The following is an 18,385-nucleotide window of genomic DNA, read 5'->3' on the forward strand; positions in this document are numbered from 1 at the left end:
GAACTGTTGTTCTTTTTTTTTTATATAAGATTTTATTTTTCCTTTTTCTCCCCAAAACCCCCTGGTACATAGTTGTATATTTTTAGTTGTGGGTCCTTCTAGCTGTGGCATGTGGGATGTTGCCTCAGCATGGCTTGATGAGTGGTGCCATGTCCGTGCCCAGAATCCGAACTGGCGAAACCCCGGGCCGCCAAAGCGGAGTGTGCGAACCCAACCAACTTGGCCACAGGGCCAGCCCCAGAACTGTTGTTCTTGATCTAACCTTTCCTGTTATGGTAACCCACAGAGATATCAGTTACTTGAATGCATTTAAAAAGAAAATGAAAAGCAATAGATTCAGGTTTTAGGATCTTCTGAGCCTGCTGATGTGAGGCTTTATAAATGCTTCAAGTGCTTGTGAATGTGTATATTTGAATCATTTCTCTATCTTCCTCCTCAATGCTAACCAGACTAATATTAATGGCAAACTCTCCTTTCCTTTTTTTTCCCCTAACAACAAACACAATTCTCTACACACAGTTGGCATTGAATAAATATTGACCAACCAAATGAAGCAGGATTTGCCAAAATCCCAAGGGTATTTCATCAGACCAGTGGGTCACGCTAGTCTGTGCCTTGCATCATAGTGAACTCTTTGGGGGCCTTCTCCTGGTCAAAAATCACTTAGTGTAACTGCTTTGCAAAAAGCAACTTTTCTCTTCTTATACTACCTGTCTTGAATAAGAAACAAAAGAAAATGAGATGCCCTCCTGTAAAATTAGCCCGATAACTTGTACTTTACCCAGTGTTTGTGAGTATGTGGAGTATTAGAGAGGACGGAAGGAATTATGCACTGTGCACTGGGACAAGCCACAACAGTCTCTCATATTCCAACCACAGAGTTGAGCCTATTAAGGTCACATTTCATTTTAAGAAAATAAAGCTCAATTGTTTTTAGATTCTACTTCCAGGATACTAACCACCCTTCCATTCCAGATAGGTTTCTTGAATGGGCTAGTCCAGAACTGTAGCTGACTGGCATTAGTCCTCCTAGATTCTAGAGTTGCCTTAGCTGCCATTCACCCAACTTCTTAAGGTTCTCCTTATATGAAGAAGAAGAGGAGAAGGGACCCTTTGGGGCTAGAGTGAGACTATTCTGTGAAATCTTCCTAAGGGACCCTGCAGTTAACTCACATCCTTTTCAATGTTCTAACAGCCCTGTGTACATATCTCTATTATAGCAAGATTACTGAATTGTAGTTTCTTTTTTACACGTACATCACCCTAACCAAACCAATAACCTTAGTGATAGAAAGAATGCTTCATTTATCTTTGTAATCTCAACAACTGACAAAAAGCAAGCCTACAATAAAAATTTGTTAAATAAGTTTCTGGCATAACTCAGAAAAGTAATTTTACTAAAGATTCCACATTTCTTTTTCTTCCTTCAGTCTTAAGTGCTTTAAATCTCCAAGACATATCAATCACCACAACAAAACTTCCTACCTCCCAGTACTTGGCTCGGTTGATACCCTGTGCATATGCTCGGGCAAAGTTACTTTCACTGTTGAGGGCTGTAACGGCTGCACTGAGCTGAGACATGGGGTGTAGATTGGTGGGAAAGTTGTCCAGCATGGTGACCACGTGGGAAGGCAGAGCTGCCCTCTTTGCCCATTCTTTTGAGAGCCAAGATACCTGTGGAAAGGGAGACACTGCTAAGAACACTAGGCAAGGAAAAAGAAGAGAAATAAAAAGACAGTGATATCTGAGTAAAGAAAATGCAAGAGAATTCAACCCCATCCACTTAGACAGCAGAACTCTGCTCTGATTCCTTGCCCTGACTGCACATCTCTATAAACTGCCCCCCACAGCCAGGTCAGGATTAAGTGTCTGAGATTAGAGAACGTCCTTCTCATTACCCTCCTTCTTTGCCTAACATCCTCTGCCTTACCTGTTCCTCCTTTGGGATTTGTCCAGTTACCAGCAGCCAAAATAAGCCCTCCGGCAGGGGTTCTTCTCCACCCTTAGCCTTGGGCAGCAGTTTCTGGCATTCAGGGATACTGTAGCCTCGGAAACGGATGCCCTTGAGGAAGAAGAGTAAGAATTACAATATTTAAGTTTACTAGCCTGAAAGTCACATAACTGACTGGTCCCACTCTTATCTTCAAAAAGTTAGAAAAGAACTTTTAAAGCTTAAATCCTAACGTAATTTACTTCTGCACTGTATTTTCAGTTTTACTAGTTGATATATTAAAAAGGTAAACTTGTTCTTCAGTTATTCCATATGTACCTATTTTCCACCTTCCAAAATATGAAGGTACGTGCTTCATTTTGCTCTCCTTACCCTCCCTGGTCTAATCCATGGTGTGCACAATAGTCAGTAAACTCTGATTATTAGTGCTTGACATAATGGTTTCTTACCTCATCAGGGTCAAGAACTGATGTTTCATATACCAATCCCTTCATGCCCCTCATGCCACCATACATCTAAAGAAAAGACGAGAACGCAACCAGTAATCAGAATAATTCAGGCTAGAGTTTGTTAGTGCTTCATGGGATCTGGGAGAGGAAATTTAATCTCTGACTTCCAAGACTTCATTTGGGGGAAGATTTCTGAGGAGCTAAATTTACTATAGAATGGAACTTTTCAAGGAAGACTGGTAAGGTTGGAAATGAAATTTTTAAGTTGATAAATCACTATCTTTAAGATTAAGTTCCTTGGGGCTGGCCCCCGTGGCCGAGTGGTTAAGTTCGCGCGCTCCGCTGCAGGCGGCCCAGTGTTTCGTTGGTTCAAATCCTGGACATGGACCTGGCACTGCTCATCAAACCACGCTGAGGCAGCGTCCCACATGCCACAACTAGAATGACCCACAACGAAGAATAAGAATATACAACTATGTACCGGGGGGCTTTGGGGAGAAAAAGGAAAAAATAAAATCTTAAAAAAAAAAAAAAAGAAGAAGAAAGATTAAGTTTTTTGAGGCCGGCCCTGTGGCTGCGTGGTTAAGTTCGAACGCTCTGCTTTGGCAGCCCAGGGTTTCGCCACTTGGGATCCTGGGCGCGGATATGGCAGCGCTCATCAGGCCATGCTGAGGCAGCATCCCACATGAACTAGAAGGACCCACAACTAAAATATACAACTATGTACTGGGGGGCTTTGGGGAGAAAAAGAAAAAATAAAATCTTAAAAAAAAAAAAGAAAGATTACTGTTTGCTTTCTTTTCTTACTGTATTTTATTTTTTTCTCCTGCCCACTCTTACGCCCTCATTCCCTACAATAGAATGGGATCTATTACAGGGAACAGAGATAGAGACCAATGGCTAAACACTGCTATGGAATTATCATTCGAGCTGCTCAGACTCTTAGGGCTGAGAAGAAGCCACCCTAAAGCTGTTCCCGAGGCCCTGCTAGAACTATGGTTTAACTGGAGAGTCGACACAGCATCAACTCAAAGACAGAGAGCCCTAGACCCAAAGGCTGACAGGTTAGGAAGAGGAATAGAAACTTCATTCAACCCTCCCATCAGTGAATTAGGTTAGGCTCAACTATTAAATTTGTAGAAAAGAATAGTCTAATTTCTTTTTTTTTTTCTTCTTCTCCTCCTCCCCAAAGCCCCCTAGTACATGGTTGTATATTCTAGTTGTAGGTCCTTCTAGTTCTGCTATGTGGGACGCTGCCTCAGCATGGCTTGATGAATGGTGCTAAGTCCTCACCCAGGATCTCAACTGGTGAAACCCTGGGCCACCAAAGCAGATCGCACAAACTTAACCACTTGGCCATGGGGCCTGCCCCCAAGAATAGTCTAATTTCTAGTGAACACCATAAGCTGCAACATTTCCTTGTACGGGACACAATGGTTTCAAATAGTCAGTGAAGAGAAAGAGACTTTTGTTGAAGCACATTACAGGGCTACTTCTTCCAGCCCAAACTCTACAACCCTTACCATGTCCACAGTGATTTGGCCCACCACAGTGTTGCCATGTTGCTGCCTGAAGGTCTTAATTCTGGCCTGCTCCTTAGGTATCAGGTCAGCCAATATGTCTTTCAAATTCTAAAAAGAGAAGTAGAGAGGCTAAGTGATGGTCAAAATGATGATTAGATTTCCTGCAAAGTAGGTATGTTAAGTCTGTTTTTTAGAATTTGGCTTTCTCTATCTGCCAGCGAAGTATGGTCAGCTACTCTGTACAGATGAGGGTAAAAGAATTAGGCAGAGGGAGAGGGGAATGCGGGAGTTATTGTTTAATGGGTACAGATTTTCAATTTGGGAAGATGAAAAAGTTCTGGAAATGGATAGCGGTGATGGTTGCACAATGATGTGAATGTACTTACAGCCACTAAACTATATACTTAAAAATGATTAAAATGGTAAATTTTATGTTATATGTATTTTAGAATTTAAAAATTTAAAAAAAAAAACAAAGATTAGGCAAAAATATTTGATATTTCTACTTCACTACACTATTGAGTAAATCATTTCTTAAAATAGTAGTAATAATAATAGTTATAACAACAAAGACACCTCCAGGAGATACTCAAGATAATGATGAAAGACTGGGGGTTAGCCAACCCCCCACTCCCACCCCAATCCCAGGGTCAGGCTGCCTCAATGATCCTCAGTTCTTTTTTCCAAACTTTACCGTGGAGGAAGTGCTGGCATGACGGGCAGCAAGAACAAGACAGGATGCATTCTGTAAAGAAAACACAAAACCTTAGGCAATAGTTACTCCTCCCTCCTATGTATTAACAAGAAGCAATTACAGCGACCCAACCTCTCACTCTTCATCCTAGCTTCTAGTGACAGTTTGACATAAGAAAGCTACAAAAGGCCCTGAGCAGCTTGGAAGGAATTACCAGCCTAGAAGCAGCAGCAGGTTTAACTCTGCTTCTTGCATCCATAGCTTCATCAGCATTGCCTGAAGAAAGACTCTTTCCTACCCTCTGGGTTCCAGGGCTGGGCTTTGTTATAGGCAGAGAGAAAAGGTCACTTAACCCTGCTAGTAAGATCTCCCCAGCTCTCCAGGCTAGAAGAGCCCACAGGCAGAGGCAGCCTTTTACAACACTACTTCACACTCCTGGAAAAAGCACAGGAAGACAGAATATTTACAAAATAACAACTGACAGAGGACTACTCAACAGCAATGGAAACTAGAAAACTGGAAAATCATCTTCAAAGTGATGAGAGAAAATAATTATTAAGTTTAGAGTTGTATACCCAGGCGAGGAAAAAATCTTTAAAAAAGGGGTGAAATAAAGACATTTCAGATAAAAGCTGAGAGTTTATCACCTACACACCTATACCAAAGGAATTTTTAAAGATATACTTCAGGAAGAAAATTATCCAGAAAGATAAGTCTGAGATTCAAGAAAGCTATCCCTCCTCACAAAGAGAAATAGTGTAGCTAGCCTATGTTTTCTATGTTTAAGAGAAAGGTCTTTTTTCTCCAAAAAAACCTACTTTCTGAGAAGATGTTGAGTCGCAACAAAAAGTTCAACACTGCCTCTTGAAAAAATGACCATTTATGCCACTAACTATAAGGGCTTAGATAGGATTAACTTTTCTGCACCAAATTATTTTGAAGATAAAATGAGATCATCAAAGTAAAGCCTGTTTCCTCATGTAGAAAATGGTGTTAGTACCTACCACACATCTCAGAGTTGTCTTGTGATAATTAAATTAGAATGAATGTGAAAGCACTTGCAAACTAAAAAGATTACACACACACATGCGCACATGTACAAATAAACAAATCCCAGAGCAAGTCTACACCTTTCCTCCTTTTGCCAAAAGGCTAGACACCTTTTCTAGTAATTACTGCACTGTGTCTGGTTACACTGAAAATCACTTGAACCTGAGGTACTATATAAATTCCAAAACGCTAAATGCCTAGGGTCAGAGTTTATTAGCATCTGAGGCTTTTTAGAATTTAGTACGCCTCTTTCTGTTAGGGCAGAGAGGAGGAGTGAAAAGGGAAGAGATCCTTCATAAAAGTTTATTTTAAAAAGAATCAATCTAAAGCTAAATTCAGAGAGCATGAGGCAAGCTAATATGTCCCTAAAGCAAAGGAGGAACACCTCAACTTGTTAACCAGGGCTGTCTGTAACTCCTTTCATTAACTTCCTAAAGTCTCATCTAGCTTACTGAGGACTGAGGGCCATTTGGGCAAGAAGCAGGCAGCACAAACAGACCTTAGCCTCTTCACCCTACGTGGGGCGAATGGAAGCAGGATTCAGCACTCAAGAAATAACTTTGCCTTTTCTTACTAGTCACCAAAAAGTGGACAAGGGAAAACTTGTGACTAAGTTCAAACTATTGTTCTACAGAGCTAGCCATGTTCAAGCTATTCCATGCTCCATGGTCCCACAGATCCCCTGCTACAGAGGACCCATCTCACAGAGACCACATTGGTCCTGCAGTAGACCTTTTAATTGTGGGTAGGTGGTTGTTGCGGTGTTTTTGTTTTGTATGTATGTATTTATTTATTTATTTTACCGAGGAAGATTCATCCTGAGCTAACATCTGCTGCCAATCTTCCTCTTTTTGTATGTATGTATGTATATACGTATGTATGTATTTTGCTGAGGAAGATTCACCGAGCTAACATCTGCTGCCAATCTTCGTCTTTGTGTATGTGAGCCACTGCCACAGTATGCCCACTGACAGATGACTGGTTGAGTGGTGTAGGTCCAAGCCTGGGAACCAAATCCAAGCTGCCAAAATGGAGCACACCTAACTTAACCACTAGGCCACCAGTGGCTTTGTTTTTAAAGAGACTACAGGGGAGCACATCATCTGAGAGAGGAAAGAAGTTGAAATCGCTCCATAATGATACTTTTTCCACTTCTAACCAAGCTTAAGGTTCTATAATGGCTGGCTGCTTCATTGGCAAGAGGAAAGATTACAAGAAGAATAGCTTAAGGTTAAATCTCAGGCCAAAAAAATCTATCCAAGCTTAACAGATAGAATGAGAGCCCAGATGTTAAGATGAAAATAGAAATTCCTTCAGGTTGGAGGTGTTTCTTCCACCAGTATGAACATAAAATGAAAAAGTTTTTTTCCCCTTGTGAGAGAGAACTGCTAGAATCAATGAGCAGCACTCTCCTTTTACTTCATTTATAATTAAAAAAAAAACGGGGGGGATCAGAAAGAAAAGAGTGGAACGTCACTCAACAAGGCTGTAAGAATGCAACGTCAAAGGAATCATGAGTCATGCCTGCTGCTCAGTTACAGTCATTTCTCAGATCTGTTTCTATGAATCCTACTTCACCAGAATGGTTAGGGCACCCTACTTCCACCATCAGGAAAGTCTTAGTTTCCTTTGTAGACAGCATCTTTGCCATTTAATGAGGAGCCTAAGGAGTAACTTAAAGAGAGCTGATCTCCACTGTCCCTAATCTCCGTCAGCAACACTTCTTAGCCAGATCTCCAATTCGCAAAGCAATGCTAGTTTGTGGAGAGCTTGGTCATGTAGCTATAGAATCAAGCTAGTATATTCTGTTTATACTACACTTCTCTGTCATTCATTGGCTGTGTGACCCCTAGCCAAGTCATTTAACCTTTCTGCACCTCAGTTTCCTTATCTGTAAAACAGGAACAATAATGGTACCTGCCTCAAAGAAGTGCTATGAGGATTAAGTCAATATTTGCAAAGCACTTAAGGCCATATCTGGCACATAGCAAGTGCTTTGTATTTGTTATATAATAAATATATAAAAATAAATAGCATGGCCACTTTCTTGTACTCTTTAGTGTCAGGTTTAATTATATTTTTAGCTAACCCTGCAGCTGGAAGAAAACTAAAGAAATCAGAAGGATTTTAAAGGTAGCAATTCATTGATATGACCACTCAAAAGGCTAGAATAGGAAAAATTTAAGTTAGGACAACTTTATCTAATGATGTAGAAGACAGGGCACATGACTTGGAATTAGGAAAAGAAATCTGGGGTCTAGCCCCAGCTCCATTACTAAACAACTGAGACATCCAAAACAAAACAACTAAGACTCTGTTTTTCTTTCCTTCTCCATATTTAGGATAACACTCAAGCTACTTAGCTCAAAGTCTGATTCTAAGGCTCTAATAAGGACATACATAAAGGTACTTGAAAGCCTTGTTATTTAAAATATGACTGCCTGGCCAGCATCATTAGCATTACTTGGAGCTTGTTAGAAATGCAGAATTTGGGCCTCACCTCAGACCTTCTCAATCCAAATCTGCAGTTTAACAAGCTTACTAGGTGATCCATATGAGCAATGAAGTTTGAGAAACACCCACTGTCTAAAGTGTTAAGCAAGGGAGCAGAAGTGTAGAACATAGAGCATGAAATGTGGAGTTATCAAGGATCTAGTCCTAAATCCAGTCCTGCCGCTATCCCGCTGTGATACTTTCACTATATGACCTAACTTATAAGTCTGAGTTTTCACATCTCTAAATTGGTAAAAATAATGCCAAATTCAAGCAGACAAGTAGACTATATAAAATAATTTGCATGTAAGCATCTAGAACAGTGCCTTCTGCCAGCTGAGTCCAATAAACAGAAATGTGTTGGCCTGTTACCTACCACTTCAAGTGTCACAACTGTCTCCTGGAATTGGATCCCAGGAAAGAGGCAGTCAAGCACGAGGAAGGGGTGAACGGATAATTCCCTCTAGCTGTAGAACAGGAAATAAAGCCCCAATTTCCTTTATAAGGGCCTCCTGACCACAAGGAGAGGAGTCTCAGAGAGAGGAAACAAATTTAGCTAACAACCATGATCTCCACCAGCAGAGCAAATGGCTCTAGGTAGGAGATACTGGAGGACTGTCACACCCAAGGCTACACATCTCATTTCATCTGCCCCCTGGCTGCCAAAGAAAGGTGCTGACTAGTTTTGTACAGTACATTCAGGCTATACTCACTGATGGGACAGGCAGATTACAAACCTGAGTCATCCCTGAACTTTCACTTCCTAGCTCCTCCCCCAATTCTGGAGGTGTGGCAACCAGGCTTTTGGCTTCTGGTTGCATGCCTCGCATAGAGTCACCCTACTGAACAGCAGCTGCCAGGTCAGTCAGGGAGTCACCGCACTTAATAGGTCAGCTCCTTCACGGGGAGAGATGGAGAACTGCTTCCAAAGACAAGGCCCTGGCTCACGTGTGACAGCTGGGAGTCCCTACAGGGCGGGGGCATCACGATCTCTAAGAGGCTTTTTCAAACCTCATATGCTGCCACCTCGGGCAAGAACTCTTCTAGTAAGTTTGCTATTATTGATAGAAGTGGGTTGTAGCTCTCAAATGTGCTAGGATGGAAAAATATAATTAAAAGAACCTAAAGGGCCAAGGAAGGAAAAGGAGTAATATTACATGCAAGAAATTCTGCCAGGCTTGTCTATAATACTTACGGTATTTCTGGAATAGGGTATTAGCCAAATCACTTACCAGAAATCAACTAAAACTACTCCCTTCTCCCCACAAATTCTGGGAACATCATAACCCTATCTGGATAAGCACTTACTCAATAATGTGGTTATTTCTCTCTTACTCCTCTTAGCCTATTATCATCACTGGTCCACACCCAGGACTCTCACTTTACAGAGAAAAAGCCAAATTTTCTTTGATCCTCCACTGTAAGCATATTCAGAACATGTCCTGCCACATATCCAGGATCTCCAACATTAAAAGCTTGAAAGAGATGCTCCTGATTTTAGAGCCCTTTCCTTCATCAGCAAAAGATCAGAGCTTGCCAAGCCAGCAGAACTAGCTTAGTTGATGAAGCAAATATAATGCACTAATAATTGGTAGGAAAAATCTTGTGCTACAAAGGCTTCCAGTGCAAAAGGAACAACTTGCATTAAGGGAAAAAGAACACACATAGGACAAAGGCCCCTCTCTCCCCAGAACCAGGTCAGAGAACTGAAGTCATTTAACATCTGTGTTTCACAATGGTGATTTCAGAAGTTGGCCTGCACTACTCGTCAGGCTACTTAATAGACTGAGCAGAGTAATCTTCAGATTTCATACTTTGACCTCCTTCATATGCACAGGAGTTTCCTTAATTCTACCTAACTGTCATTTGCTAACATACTCTCCGCTAAAGGTTCACTGAGCATTCATTGAGGAAGACAGCAAAAGACACCAATTCAGCCTTAGAAAAGAATCAAGAGTCCTAATTAACCTTTCAGTAGAAATCCTTACTGTTCTTTAATATTTGCTGAACACCTACTTATCATGTGCACACTAAGCAGAGATTGTGAATAAAGTATATAAGATCTGGCACCCTACTACTTTCTCAGGAACTAGGAACTGTTCCCCCAATTCTACTAGTTCCTACAAGTTTTAGCTCCTAACAGCTTGCTCCAGGGATTTACAAAAAACTTTTCCCAAGGCATTTGAAAAAAGGCCTAGGAAGACAAACCTAGAGAAAATAGCCTAAAATGGACTATTGTTTAGAATAGTCACTTTTGAAGTAAATTTTTAAAATAATCACCAATTGCAAAAAAAATACCTAAATACTCAAGTTTCATATATACATTCCATAAAGTTGCAAACAAAAAGGCCTGCATATGGCTTTACTAGTCCAACAGAAGGGGACCACGGAACATCATCAGTCAACTGAAGTACTTGAATAGAAGTTTCCAAATCCCATCCCCTCTTTGCTGAATCAGAATCTGAAGGCAGTTCACGAACGTGCTTCACGAATGTGCAATGTGAACAAGTATCCCAGGTGATCACGCCCACTGCAAACTTACAGACTTTTAAAAATGATAGCATGTTAAAAGAAATACAAGGACCTAAAGAATTTGGGCAGTTGAGGGAAGAACTGAAAGATAATCAGATCCTAAGAAAGATCTATTCCTAAAGTTGCCTTACTACTGTTTTAAATTTCACATCCTACTCAACACTATCATATTAAGTACAGAAACAGGGCAAAATGAACTACTGTGTGGCTTTAGAGAGATCCACCAAGTCTGGTTTCCTGCCTTCTGCCTCCTTCTGCCTTCTAAGAACCAGGAATGCCAGCCTTCCCTTCTCTGATTATCTATTTCACCACTGCTCACCTCGCCTCCCCACACCCATGCATTCACCTGCCACCAAACCAAAGCCTACCAGGAAGAACAAATGCAACCATCTCACCACTAGCATGTGATGAGGCTTTACTCTGCACTTTCCATCTTTGGTCCATCTAGTAAGCATCAAGGAATTGTCATTACTTTGGGTAGGCTGAGATTCAAAGTGAAGGCACAGAGATTTAAGCGCTTGCCTGTAAAAGTTTTGAGCTTTAAGGCTAACTAACATTTCATTGGATAAAACTGACTTGGTTTTTTTTTTTCTTTTTGAGGAAGATTAGCCCTGAGCTAACTACTGCCAATCCTCCTCTTTTTGCTGAGGAAGACTGGCCCTGAGCTAACATCTGTGCCCATCTTCCTCTACTTTACATATGGGACGCCTACCACAGCGTGGCTTTTGCCAGGTGGTGCCATGTCTGCACCTGGGATCTGAACTGGTGAAGCCCAGGCCGCCGAGAAGCGGAATGTGCGCACTTAACCGCTGCACCACCGGGCTGGCCCCAGACTTGGGTTTGTTGAAAGCAATTTCAGACTAGGATTTATACAAGAGATGTTGTGCAGTGGTGTAGGTCTACTGTAAAGGAATCATAGGTATTAATTTAAATGTCTTCAAAAAGTCTAGAAATAATCTAGAAACGCTTTTGAATTGATTTACTCAAAGTTATCAAACATCCTAGCTTGGAGAAGCAATTCTCAACGGTACAAGAAGTAACTAGGATTGGTTAATTACACTGGTGTCAAGAGTCCAGAAGTGAATTGGTGGCCCTACTCCAATTCTCAGCCCAAAATCAAACCCAGATCACCTGTGAAAAGACAGTATTTACATCACAAAACTAAGGCACCCACAGCTAATACTAATGCCATTGCTTAGCATGAATTCAGTTAAACAATTTCAAGGATCTGAATTAGTCTCTCACTCCAATTTAGGTGTTCATTTAAATTTCCTGACAGTAGGTAGGGTGGAACAGAACAATGACTAATATTTGTGTCTCCTAGCAAGGTTAAAAAAAATCTCGCCTCAGAAAAGTGAAACTACATCTGACCTTGAGAATCAAAGTGGTAGGGGTCAATTCTCCCAGGTTAGAAGACTATTTTTGCCTTCTAAAGCCTACCTGAATAGCAAAAGTAAAATCGAGTACCAATTAAGCTGCAAGCTAATCTGGAAAGCTCAGGTAGGTGCTAACAATGCTGACAAACTGAAAGACTTCTTGGTATCCTGGTCATACTGCGTAGATCTCAGGAAATTTCTACTCCTGAGTCTGTTGGGCTTTGCTAGTTTTAAGAGTCAAAAGCTTTCTAATGGCTTCCATTTTACACGTTTCTGAGATCCTCAGATCCATCTCTAACAGGAAACTAAAGAAAATAATAATGATACAATTACATGGCCCTGTCACCCCAAAAGCTTTCTGAGCTTCCCTGGAGGCTTAAGAGACAAAATAAATTCAAAAGGTAAATTTTAAAGGCTTTTTCAAATACACTGTAGGGTTAGACTATCCGGTCTGGGTTAGTAACTCTGGAATGAGCTAATTATAGTGTCCCCTATTCGGCCAAAACACTATCTAGAACTTGCTTCATTTCCCAAGAGGCTTCCTTACCCTGTTCCCTGGCAGCAGGAGAAGCAACAGTCAAGTAAGACAAGTATCTCCCCAATGATCAGCGTCCACCTTGCTGCTGGGTGCCTGGAAGAACTCCAGCGTCAATCCTACAGGTTTCACCTTATTTGCCAACCATGCAAGATAATGCACAACAAGCCAACACCATTCTAAGACTCCTTTCCTTCAGGTGTTGGCAACTTTAATCTGTCTGCAGAAGAGAGTATAAATTCTTCGAAGGAATCAAGGTCACTTGTGGGACTGTCCCTGCGTGGATTAGAGGATGGGACTCCCTCAGCGCGAGTCTCTCTGTTTAAAGGGCCAAGTTACCCAGAGACAAAAGTACTGGCATTTTGAAATTGAAAGCACCATCCCCTGCAACAACATTCCTAGGAACCATAATGGCAACAAAAGTCAAGCAAAGGAATGAGAGCAAACTCTCCTGAGAAGAGTAGAAGAGCAACAGCAAAACCCTGGCGAGAGAGTAGTGGGATTGGTCATGTGACCTCGGCATTACTATCTCCTGCCCAGTATCTTCACTTAGTTTGGAGGAACAATCTTTCTGATTCTTTCTCCAATTATACGTTACAATCATGCAGGTTTTACAGAAGCGCTCCCCCCCCACCCAAGCTCCTCCTATATACAAAGAATGAGTACAAGAGTCCCAAGGACAAAGAGCACCTGAGTCCCAGTCCTTTAGCAGGAAATGCTACGGCTTGGTCACTAAAGGCTTAAATAATTGGGCTGGAGAAATGGAAACGGGCAGTTGAGGAACTGACAAGGCCTTCCCTACAAAGCAGAAGCCGAAATCAGGCACCGCTCCAGCTCTGGCCCAGGGACAGCGAGCACATCTGTTCACCCCTGCCACTCCTCTCACCCCCGCCCCCTCCTCCAAACAGGCTCTTTCCCCAACTCCAGGGGAACACGGCACCGATGTTCTCCACTGGCGGCTCCTCCTTCTTGCAGGGACACGCACCCCCTACACTTCCACCCTACACGTGCAGGGTGACAGTATGGTCCGGCCATACCTCCCGCTCAAGCCCGCGTGCCGGGCCGGGCGGCGCTCACTTCACCCGCGGGGCTGGAAGGCCAGCGCAGCACATGGCCCGGAGCTCCACGCAGGGCCGGCGGCCAGCCAAGCGCAGGGCCCCTTTAAGGCGCGCCGGGGCGTGTATGGGGAGGGGAGGGAGACCCCGGCGGAGGGCCTGCAGTCGCCTCAGCCCCACCCTGGGACGGCGCGCTCCCTCCTGTAGTTGCTCACCTTGGCTCCGAAGAGCCGGGCGGCCGCAGTGAGTAAAGCCATGTCGGGCAAACTCGGGGATCTGGTGGGGAGGGAAGAAGGGGAGAGCGCTGCGGCAGGAACGGGAGCCGCTGCGGCCGCACTAGAGGCCGCGCCGACCGGTGGACAAGGTTGAAAGGAGGCGGCTGAGGGAAAGGGGAGACGAACCGGCGGCGGCGCCCAGCCCGGGGTCCTCAGCGAGTCCCCGCCTACCACCCCGAGCCCGCTCCCGCCCCTCTCAGGGCACCGGCCCCGGGCTCCGCCATTGGTCCGGTGTGGAGGGGGGCGGGACCTGAGCCGTTGACAGGAGTTGTGGTGGGCAGGATTGGGCCGCCTGCGTCAGGCTAATTACGGCTGGATGGGCGGGGGGGTAGCGTGTAGGTGGCTAAGTATGTGCCTGAGAACTCAGTTAACTTCCTTCTTAGGCTTTTTCCCTTGCCCTTAACACATTTGGAGTTAGTTCTGACGTGAATATTAGAGAAAAAGCCCTAAGGACTTCGACCTTTGAACGTCCTCGGAAGTCAATCCCTTAATATACTATCACGGCAACTGATCATTGCCCACTCCTCCTACCACCTTGGCATGCTTTCTTGAAGAATGTCTTTGGTCAATGATTTAATGGCCATAGAGGTGACATTATGTGGACACAAGCTATGATGCCAGAGTTAGTTGCTTGGTGTAGATCATTTGAGGTCACCAGAGGCCACGATATTATAGATACTAACAGCCCCCAATATGTGGAGAAAGAAAGGAAAGGCAGGAGCCTGAATATCCAGTGCTCTTTGTGGGCTGTCAGTTCCGCCTTCCAAGTCTTCCAACCACTCCCCTTAACATGAAGGTTTACAGCGCAGGCCAGAGCCTCTGAGTCCTAGGCATTAGTCTCACGTAACCCCATATAGCCAGCCCACCCCACATCTAGGCATGAGATCAGGACTGCAGACTAACCCTTCATCCAAAATCAGGCATTAGGCACCCTCCTTTTTTGTCACATCACTCCTGTCGCTGCCATAGGGCCTCTGGACGCCTTCTCCTACTTGCTATTTACTATACACGCTTATCCTGTGCTCCCCAGCGACCATGAAATGAACCAGGGCACTAAAGTGATCTTCCACACCACTGTTGACTGACTCCTCTGGGTAGACAAGACCTCAGGACCTTTCTGCCTTCCTAAGCTTATCACTGTCAATGACCCAAGGGCAGAGGGGGACTGACCCAAGGACCAGGGTGCCTTATCTACAAACCCCAAGCCCCAAATGAAGTCCATTTATCTCCTCACATAGCAGTGACATCAAGTTCAGAGGTCTCAGTACCCTCTAAGCCAGGTTTAGATAACCTAGTTTGTCAAGAAACCTAGTTTATAGCTTAGACTTGGAAAAAGAGAAAGAAAAACAGCATTTCTCTTCCCAAGTTTGCTCATACCCAGCTTCACAACTACCAATCAATGCTCCTCTGGCTTGGGGATCAGATAGGTAGGTCTTATGAAAGAACTTCATGAAGAGAAACCAAGCAGTCCCCCAGAGGAGCACTGACCTCACTACCTCCTCTGTGACTTCAAAGCTCCACTGGTCAATATTTGCTCCCAATTTAGCGTCTCACAGAGGATTTCCTTGTAACCCTAGAATAGTCTGACCTGGTTTCTTCTCTCTGGTTAATGATCCACAGAGACTAGGCAGCATACCAGAGGACTGAACTCCAGTGCCCCAAGAGAGAGGAGGCATTCTCAGGGTGAGGCTACCAAAGGGATAATTATTGAGTGGCCATAAGGGTAACCTATTTTGGAGCTCTAGTGGTTGGAAGGAAGATGGAGAACAGTAATGCTCTAAGCCCCTTGACACAGTGTCTTGGAGCGTAGCATCACCAGGACTTTGTGGACTTGTTTAGTTGTTCACTCCTGATCCACTGCTATCAGGCCAATGGGAAAGCCCAGGGATCAAAGGGACTAAATGGTATCTCCCAGGAGCTGGCTTAGTCTGTTTCTGAACATGGATGGGACCTGGGAGGTGGGAGGAAAGTTAAGGGAGGATTGACATGAATAAAGCAGCCAAGTGAGCTCTACGTCAAAATACAACTAAATTCCTGAGAACTGGAGGGAGCATGGGAAAGAAGGCCGAGCATTAAGGTCATCTTGACCTTGGGAGGACCTCTTTAAAATGGACAGAGGCAATGGTGCCCCCTGGTGGCCTAAGATAAGTGGGAGAATGCAGCCTAAACTGTCTATATCAGTAAACCAAACTCCTGTATTTAATGAGTAATAGCTAAAATTTATTGAATACTTACTATTTCCAGATACTACCTAAATGTGGTACATGCATCATGTTAATTAATCCTCACAACAACTCTAAGGGATGTAGGTAATATTATTGTCTCCACAAAGGAGGAAACCAAGGCTCAGGGCTATAGTTTGTAATTGGCATTGCTAGAATTCATACCCAGGTTGGCCTCACTCCAGAAGCTGTATCTTAACTACTAAGCTGTATTATTTATATGGTGATGACTATGAATTATTAGCTGCAACTCAGGAAGGGGACTTTTGAGTCATTGTTAACTGTCTCCTGGGCACATCTGATCAATATGTTGCTATACGTACACATATTTTAAAAAATAAGGAACTATATAGTCTTACTCATCTGTGAACCTTTGTACATCCATAGCTGAAATACATGATAAACAGTGATCCTCTCAGAATACATAAAGGTGGAGAGACAAACATTTAACACCTAAAATGACCAGGGTAGAATGGGCTTCTTACAAACAATAATCAGTCTGGAAAAATGGCTGAAAAGAGAATATAATACTTTTTCACTACAGATTATTAGAATCAGAGGGCATATGTTCAAACTTGGAGGCAGTTTTCAAACAAATAAAAGTGTTACTTAACACAGTCACTAGGGACTACACGGAGGCTCCACTCCGGGGAGTGAGACATAGCAGAAAGACCACTGGCCTAGGGATAAGGTGACCACTAGGGCTGAAGTCTTGGCTCCCCGTTGACTACCACCACCTCTTTGAGCCTAGTTTCTTCATCTGTAAAGTGGGAGTGACATCTATTTCCTGGAGTTGTAAAGATTAAATAAGGAGGTGTTTGTGCTTATTATATGAGTATTCAGTATATACTAGTTCCCTTTCACTTGCTATTCTTCCTTGTCCTATATTTAAAGGAATCCTATCCCTGCTCTGAATCCTTTTTAACAGCAAAAATCCTCTAAAACTTATTTTCAAAGGACTAGATTTTCCCATAATAAATTTTCCTAGTCACATCCAGATCTCATTTAACACTCTTTGGCAATGTTTCTTTAAGTTCTAACATTTTATTGATAAACTCATTTAGAAGGCATGTAAATCTTACCGTGTAAGCAGATATGCAAGGTTGAGTATATGCTCTACCAAATACTGGGACAATAATTTGTTAGAGTGAGCCTCCACAAGGGTTCAGATAAATTCATAGATTCCTTGTGGTAACCTGTGATGTGAATTAAGAGATGTGCAGGTGGGCCGGCCCTGTGGCTGAGTGGTTAAGTTCGCGCATTCCGCTTCAACAGCCCAGGGTTTCGCTGGTTCGGATGCTGGGCGTGGACATGGCGCCGTTAATTAGGCCATGCTGAGGCAGCATCCCACATGCCACAACTAGAAGGACCCACAACTAAAAAATATACAACTATGTAGTAGGGGGATTTTGGGAGAAAAAGCAGAAAAAAAAATAGATTGACAACAGTTGTTAGCTCAGGTGCCAATATTAAAAAAAAAAAAAAATGGGCAGAGGTGAACTAGGCCTCCAAGATCCCTTTAGAGTCTAAAATGCTTAATTTAAAAAGTCTTTGAAATCTTTATTCAGGTGTTCTTTCCCTGGGACAGAAACATTCCATTCCAAACCCTGAGACAGCCACACCTCAGGATCAGTTTAAGAAGCTCCCCAAAGAAAGTATCTTTTAGGTTTTCAGCCCTATACCTAGTACAGAATCTCTACATATAGGAAGTAGGGACAGACTTTAGTCCAGATCGACAATGGCTAGTGATGGAGCCGAGAAAGGTATACTTTAGTGTTGCTGTTGGCATCAAATCTAAAGCTTAGGACAGCAAGCAAGGCCTTTCATTAAATAACATTCCTTACCTTATCTCTCCCTATCTGATAAAGTGATAAAGCCCTTACTTTTCAGCTGAGTTGATCACATCCATTTTCCTCTTCCTGTCTGCTCTTGCTGATCCCTCCATCTGGAAGGGCGGGGAGGGAGTAATGTATGTTCATTATTTCCTTCAAGATCAAGCTCTATCTTACTTTATGTTTCATCAGTATGAATACACTAATTTCTAGAATCCTATCCTACCACACTTTTATGTTCCCTTGCTTATTCATAGAGGTTCCTCTTCTCTCCACAATAGACTTTAAACACATTGTATTGAGTAGGCACTGAAGAAGTGCTTATGGAGTTTATAAGTCCAGCAGGAATCTCAGACAGCACAAGAATGAAAGTTTTAGGCTCCTCCTCCCTTAGTGCT

At 43.0% G+C, this 18,385-nt stretch overlaps 1 protein-coding gene across 3 annotated transcripts in view; it reads right to left on the bottom strand.

The window, feature by feature from the left end:
• CS (citrate synthase) overlaps positions 1 to 18,344 on the bottom strand; it is a 25,739-nt gene extending 7,395 nt beyond the window's left edge. The window contains exons 1-6 of one of the 3 annotated variants that reach the window (XM_070269175.1): positions 18,039 to 18,344; positions 4,618 to 4,668; positions 3,924 to 4,031; positions 2,401 to 2,466; positions 1,931 to 2,062; positions 1,486 to 1,674 (exon numbers count right to left, since the gene is read on the bottom strand). In XM_070269175.1, the coding sequence (XP_070125276.1) occupies positions 1,486 to 1,674; positions 1,931 to 2,062; positions 2,401 to 2,466; positions 3,924 to 3,926 (390 nt within the window). In that variant the 5' untranslated portion in view covers positions 3,927 to 4,031; positions 4,618 to 4,668; positions 18,039 to 18,344. 3 annotated transcript variants of the gene reach the window in all.
• Positions 18,345 to 18,385: the final 41 nt, after the last annotated feature.

The sequence above is a fragment of the Equus caballus genome, chromosome 6 (assembly GCF_041296265.1).
Source record: "Equus caballus isolate H_3958 breed thoroughbred chromosome 6, TB-T2T, whole genome shotgun sequence".
In the NCBI taxonomy this organism is placed as follows: Eukaryota; Metazoa; Chordata; class Mammalia; order Perissodactyla; family Equidae; genus Equus; species Equus caballus.